Consider the following 7,423-nt stretch of genomic DNA (forward strand, 5'->3'; position numbering starts at 1 on the left):
CTGACTAGTGATTTAAATCAATTTGACTTAAATCAAATCCACCCTGCACAGGACTAATTATATTAGCTGGCGGAATAAGGAAGCTGTTATCCAGGAAGGAGGGGTGTTTGGTTTGATGGTGTCATATACTGCTTGCAACTAGCTGTCAGGGAAGCCCAGACTCGTCCACCCACCCTGAGACTTTCCTCCCGACCTCCCAGAAAGTGAAGGGCTCCCTCACTATGTGATGCCCCCAGAGGGTGAAATGGGGATGCGGGGTAGCGTGCCATTCCCAGAGAGTGTGGTTGGGAAGGAGATCCTTTCCGCACTCTCCTCCTTCCCTTGCAGCTCCAAGGCATTCTCAGTGTAGCATGTGCTGCTGCTGCTTTGACAATGGTCTGGGCCCAGCTCTTCAGAATGTTTGTGTTCATTATTATTTTAGCTTGCTACCAAAATTTTCCTGAAGAACACAAGAGAATGGAAATGATAGGGTTTAATACTTTATAGCTCAGCTAAATCTGAATGAAACTGAATGGGACAAACACAGGTACTTCTGCATCTAAGAGCTTTACTGCTGGTGAAATTCAAAGAGCTGCTGCAAATAACTGTGACGTCAGACATGTAAAAAAAAAAAAAATCCCCAAGAACAGAACACTACAGGCAACTAAATATAGGAGATCACTACCAGATCTCCAAACAGCAGCAACATTTTCATTTCCTACTAGTTTTCAGAATGTTCTGTGTCCCACAATACAGAGAATACAAAGACCAGTGTTCCCAGACTGCCATGCACATGCCCATCCATTTTCAAATAAACACTACCTTTTATGTTGGCTACAGGGTAAATGTTACTCACAGGCATGTGATATGATATAGCGGAAAAACAACAACAAACTTTAGCTAAGGCTATAGTCTCTACCAGGAAAATGGCAGAAATAGAAATACCTTGGAAAATGAAGAAAAGGAGTGTGTATACATATGTATTACGCATACAAAAATTCAAGGAAAAATTTTAAAATTATACAAAGTGAAAAAATGTTTTTAAAGGGTTTATATTCCCTGAAACACCTCCAGTCCTTCCCAACTGCTGCTATAAAAGCCAGTTTCAGATTCTTGTAAATGAACACTAACTTCAACTGCTGATAGACTTAACAATCTACACCTGTTCTCAAAATTATGTTCATATCCTGAATCTTGTAGAAGCTCAGTACATTTTTTTTGCATATTGCACAATGTGTCCATACACACAGAAGGAACGCAGTACACAGCACTGTGTAATAAAAGGGCTAGCAATTCCACAGCTACTGACACAGTTCAGGAATTAATGCAACAGTGCATGATGTATTAACCTTTTCTGAAAAATAAAACATCTTCCGAAAGGGCATGTATTGGTTTAATATTTCCTTCAGGTGCAAGCAGAATATTTGACCCTCACCTACATTCACTTCATTTAATTTAAGAGCAACATTTGTTTATTAGTTCCCCTTTAGAAAAATTTAATAGCTCAACAAATCTACTGATTCTGCCACTCATCTTGAAAGTCTCTTCTACACCCAATTCCAGTAAAGAAGCCTTCTGATACATTTGTAGCGCAGCCACCCCTATTCTACAGTTCTTAACACAACTGTTGCATTCAGCTTAACACTGAAGCAACATAAATTACCATTTCCTATTTTTGTTGATAGATTTTCTGAGCTTTCTCACTCTACTTTTGTTCATTCTTTTGATAAAGAAGTTAGATAGCTGCTCCCTTCACAAAACAACCACCTGATTTTCATGTTTCTCCCCTCCACCAAAGAGTCTCAACAGGCCAGAATGGGTGAATGGTTGTGGGTCACCCTTCCCCACCCCCACACCAAAGATAAAACAGAAATGTCTATATTATGTCAAGCAGGCAACCTTAGCTTCCTGGAAAAAGATGTGTACAGCATATTGTAAATGTTCAAGTCTGCTGTTAATGTTCATTCAATGTCAGTTAACTACATGAGGGAAGCACATGGCCACAATTCTAGTGGCACATGGTATCACATAACTAATAAACTGATGCAACATTCCCTATGTTATCAGTTTCTGCTCTGCACAACATGGAAACACAAATGTTGCACATCAGAATACTGTAGGTTTCAGAGTAGCAGCCGTGTTAGTCTGTATTCGCAAAAAGAAAAGAAGTATTTGTGACAGCTTAGAGACTAACAAATTTATTTGAGTATAAGCTTTTGTGAGCTACAGCTCACTTCATCGGATGCATCCGATGAAGTGAACTGTAGCTCACAAAAGCTTATGCTCAAATAAATTTGTTAGTCTCTAAGGTGCCACAAGAACTCCTTTTCTTTTTTCAGGATACTGTAGTACATTTAAACCTAGAGAAGAATTCAAAAGGGAATTCCCATAAACCTGAGAAGTTACGGAGAGCACTTGAATAAGTTCACAGCATATTGATGAAATATAAATCTCTTACATTTTTAAAAAGGTAATAATTTTTATAAAGTATGTGTTTAGAAAGGTCTAAAGGGTAAGACGTACTGAAATTATTACTGGTATTTTGTATTTTTGCAATTGAATATTTTTGGTAGCTGCTGCTGTTAATGTGAAATTGCTTTGGGGTTCTGGGAGAGATTGAGGGCCTTTTTGTAACTGCTATTGTTTCTCCACAAAGTTCAGTTTTTAAACACAAAAATTGTTGTACCCTTTTGGATTCTTTACCCTATCAATATCTACACTTATTACTGACATACTCCATCCAAGTCATGAGACAATTTACAGAAAATGGCATGACAAATTACTTTTTTAAATTTCTAAAGAAAATCGTAAAGTGAATATTAGAATATAAAGGCCAAAATATAAAACCTGGTGGAAGAATCCATACATTTTATATTCTCAACACAGTTTGACGTACGTGAGGTACCTAAGTGGCATCTGAGAAATACAAGTAATTCAGGAAAGCAGTAATTATTTAAGTTATTCAGTGCAAGTCATTGATTCCTTAACCTCAAAAAAACCTAAATATATAGATGATTTACTTGAGGTAAAAAATAGCCCTCTAAAACTAATACTTACATCCCTTTCTTCAACTTCATCAGGCCATTTCTCAAAATACAATGCATTCTTCAAACAGGTAAAGCACTTAAATCATTAAGCCAATTTTAATTCATACCCAGAAGCTCTACATGTATAAGTTTCATTAAATGTGCAGCAAAACCTTTTAAAAGAAGCTAATCTGGTCTGTCATCAGATAAAACAAAGATGGGTCAAGTCAGCTCAGAAAATGATCTCAATTTCTGATTCTAGAAGAAATCATAATAAATCAAGCTACTGAAGTTTTGAGTACAAGGCATGAAAGATTCTACAAGTTGAATGAATCCCAAGAAGAAACAGAAGCAGAGGTACGAGCCAATAAGCTCAATTCTCAGTGCCTGGGTTTCATACATACAAAACGAGTTCAAATATCAACATCATACACAGATATTAAATACAATAATCAAGAGAATTTTCCATGTATTCATTGGTAATACAACACTTCCTAATAACTGAACTTTAGCTAATCTATCTACTTTATTGAAAACTAAACAGAAAACTTGCATGAATATATATGATCCTTATGCTACTAATCAAAAGTAAAAAAAATGAAAGAAAAAAATCAAAAGGAATTAGCCAACCCATTATGTGATGGAACAATTTATGAAAGATGGTTATAAAATGTGCCCTTTTAAAAACAAAAAGTGAAAAAGTAGAGAGAAATTATCAAACACCACCAATTCTAGGGATCTTAAATAGAGGTGAAATTCTAGCTCCACTAAAGTCAATGGCATAATCCCCATTGACTTCAATGAGGCAAGAATTTCCCCGAAAGTGCTTAACAACCATTATGGGAAATTTATGGAAATCTGATTGCAATACTTGTTCTTACAGAAAAATCAATAGAACATAGAACAACCTAGAATAAAATCAATTTCTAGTGTTAGAGTTAACAAGTGGCAAACAATTTAAAAAATATTCTTAGCAAGACTGAATAATTGTTCATTATACAACCAATCAATTCATACCAACTGTCTTGTTCAAGGTATTTAGCTTCCTCTTTAGTGTCAATGGGAACATTAAGGTCCTGTGCTGGTTTTCTTCCCCCGAACTATTTTAAATTCAACAATTAAAAGTTTTAAACAGAAAAATGCATCCTACCTTTTGGTTACAAACATTTCCCCCAGCAGTCAGTAACTACCAATACAAATACAGCCAAGGGTATATAATATAAGAAAGTGATAAATATTGACATTTTCCCTGGAAATGTTCTAGCAACAGTAGCTCAAAGTTTTTGTTATACAGAAAAATTGGTTTAAATCGTAACTGGGAATGAACAGATACTATTTTGCTTTTGCAAATGACACTTTTGATTGCCCTTCTTTAACCCCTGAAGCAACAAATGTTATTATTCAAATGTTCTGAAACAGTCTAGAAAGAGATGTAATTGCAATAACAACAAAACAAACTGCTACCTGTAGGTATGGCTTATCATTTATAGTGGATACTTACCCTAACAGGGGGACTCCGTGCTTGTACTCTTTGCTGCTGTCCACCTTGTGAGCTCTGTGGGTCTTTTGAACCACAGCTAGCGACAGTGCTGCTCTGGGCTCTTAATGCATTTGTGCAACTAGTCCCACCACCAGTCCCAGGTTTCCAGGGCCTTTGCTTGATGCCATCCAGTAGTCTAACCAGTAGAATATTGCTGGGAAGTTCATCAACACTGCAATCAACTAAAGTCCTACATTCTGGGCAACGAAGCTCATTTCGAGAACTCACAATGCCCAGCAAACAACGTTTGCAAAATGTATGTTGGCAAGGCAAGACTTTTGCAGAAGCATCAAGACGTTCTAAGCAAACAGGACACTCCAACAGATCCAACAAAGCCGATTCATCCATTTTTATTTAATTTACCAAAAAATAAACTTTCGCAAAATTCATATCTATTCTGAGTACGTAAAGGGACTCATGTTACATCCATGCCTCTTCAGACTTTGCTCTGAAATTGTTTAGAAAACAAAGAAAAAGAACAAACCATTAATAATCTGCAAAAAACAATTAGCTTTTTAAAAATGAGTCCACATAAGTATTTCCTCTGACAAGATTCCTTCACTAAGCAACATCAAAAATTAAAAGATCTCCAGTCTAATTTAAGACAAATCACTACAGATACTCATTTTGTAGATAAATGTTTAATAACAATTTAAAACATATAGCTAAAGGTTTTCTGTAAATATGAACAATTTATGAAAGGCAATAACAACAGAGAATTATCACTGGTCATCCTAATGGCAATCTTATCTGCATTAGCGAGCTACTTAGCTCAAACATGCTGATCAAGAGTAACAATTAAGATTTTAAACTGCAGTTCTGTCTGCTTTTAACTGCTAACTACCTTCAATATTCTTAAACCATTTTAGAGTTTAATAAGTTTGTCCTTGTAGGATAGATCAATAAATGACTGTGGAAAACACAATTAATAGACAAATTGATATTTCTTACAATTTGTTTCATATTAGACAGGCCTGTCCTTTCCATATTTAAAACAAACAAGAGAGAATAAAAATAAGACCCTGAATTTGCAAGCTGTTCTATAGGACTAAAGGGTCCACTATCAGAGAGAGTCACTAGCGGGGTAGATGTAAGTCCAGAATGAGCTAAAAAAAAATCTAATTTGTCAAGTTTTTGAGAAGAAAAAGACGAAGGTGTTTTTGTTTGTTTGTTTGAACACATCCGTTTTGAAAACAGACACACTAATTCACAAGCTTTTAAGTTTACTGAAGAAGTTGACAAAATGATAGATTGCAGTGCTGGTATTATATCTAAGTAGTACCACAAAACTATTACCAAAATCATTTTATAGTGTATTGAGTGCTGGAATACTGGTAGTAGAACATGAATGCAATGTAGCCAGTAACAGGAAGCTGCTGGGAAGTCACATCAAGGACACTCAACAAGAAAAGCACTTATTTCACTCATAATCCTTCACCACTACATACATATACACACTCTCTCTCTCTCTCTCCCTCCCTTCCCCTCCCCGCAGACGTTTTGAGTGGCTAGCTGGCCACAGAAAGCTTCCAGTACCTGATGCTAAGAAACACAGCTGTTTGGTGTAACACTACTAGACACATAATATAGATTTTTATTATGTACATGGGGCTTCTCTAGAGTTCACTGTGAGGCTAGAGGGAGAAAGAGACACAAAACGGACACACACAATCTGTCTCAGAAACAGAGTTAAAAATTACTTTCAAAATTTATTTCAGGCCTGGAGAACATTCACTTTTCATAAGACATATGGGTGTAGGATATATTACATACATCTGCACATACAACATTAATAACTTATTCTCTGGATTTTGTTATTAAACTTGTAGTTACTGAGATATTTACAGAGATAAAACATATTTTATTACACATATATATGTGGCACGAGCACTATATATTTGGCACATATTTGTGCATGTGTACTTCCGTTCCATATATGGGGGAGGACACACAGTGGGGAGCAGAGGTGACATACCCTGTGTGGGTGGGGGGGGGAGAGACACTCTTGGCAGGTGACATGCTTTCTGTGAAGGAAGGACACACTTGGGGGAACAATATATCGCTGCCTGCAGATGGGGGGTACACCGTCTCCTGTCTCTGAGGGCGTGGGGCTGTGGCGATGTATCACAGTTGTGGGGGGAGGTGATACCTTCTTTCAGGAGGAGTGATATTGTATCCATGTATGGGGGGGTGCATGAGTGGCACCATATCACTGTCTAGGGTATATGGGTGTGACAGGGCTGGTGGGGGACATAGTGTCCCTATGGGAGGGAAATGACACCATCTCTGGGGGAGGCACCGTATCCCTGTCTAGGAAGGAGGTGACACGGTCCTAGTGGGATGAAACTGTACTCACACCTGGAAAGGGGGGGGGGGGGCACACGGTCCCTAAGAGACAGTACTCCACCAGGGTCTGGGGAAGGGGGCGGTGTGACACGGACTCGGCGGGGACGCACCGCACCCTGTCTGGGGAGGGGGTGACACGGACTCTGGGGGGGGGGTGACGGTCCCTGGGGCCGCTGTCACAGAGGGAGAGGCTGTCACACCACCTGGGGGCTCCGCAGGGCCTTCTCCGCCCCCTCTTGGGAGCCCTGCAGGGAGCTGGGCTCGGCTGCGCCGCCGCCAGCCGGGCCCCTCCGATCCGGACCCTCTTGCCGCGGCGAGCGGGACAGAGGCGCCGTCACTCACCATTTCGCTGCCGCGCTCCCCTCTTTGTTCCCGGAGGAGCCGCCACCGCCGCCGCGCTCTCCCCGCTTGTCTCTCTCCCGACGCGGCACCAAGGAGCCTCCTCCTCACCCCCTCGCCGAGCGGGGCTGACGCGGGGGGCGGCACCGCAACGCCCCGCAGAGAAAGCCGGGCTCGGGCTGGAGGGGGCGGC

The 7,423-nt window shown here is 39.7% G+C and overlaps 1 protein-coding gene across 2 annotated transcripts in view; it reads right to left on the reverse strand.

Annotated features, from left to right (window-relative positions):
* Positions 1 to 7,423, reverse strand: part of SH3RF1 (SH3 domain containing ring finger 1) — a 188,652-nt gene that overhangs the window by 154,897 nt on the left and 26,332 nt on the right. The window contains exons 1-2 of one of the 2 annotated variants that reach the window (XM_084625389.1): positions 7,234 to 7,378; positions 4,507 to 4,993 (exon numbers count right to left, since the gene is read on the reverse strand). In XM_084625389.1, coding sequence (XP_084481515.1) covers positions 4,507 to 4,893 — 387 coding nt within the window. In that variant the 5' untranslated portion in view covers positions 4,894 to 4,993; positions 7,234 to 7,378. Of the gene's footprint in view, positions 1 to 4,506; positions 4,994 to 7,233; positions 7,379 to 7,423 lie in introns of those variants that run through there. The other variant, XM_084625390.1, reaches the window with a different exon arrangement.

This window comes from Lepidochelys olivacea (genome assembly GCF_965140295.1).
Source record: "Lepidochelys olivacea isolate rLepOli2 genome assembly, chromosome: 4".
NCBI lineage: Eukaryota > Metazoa > Chordata > Testudines > Cheloniidae > Lepidochelys > Lepidochelys olivacea.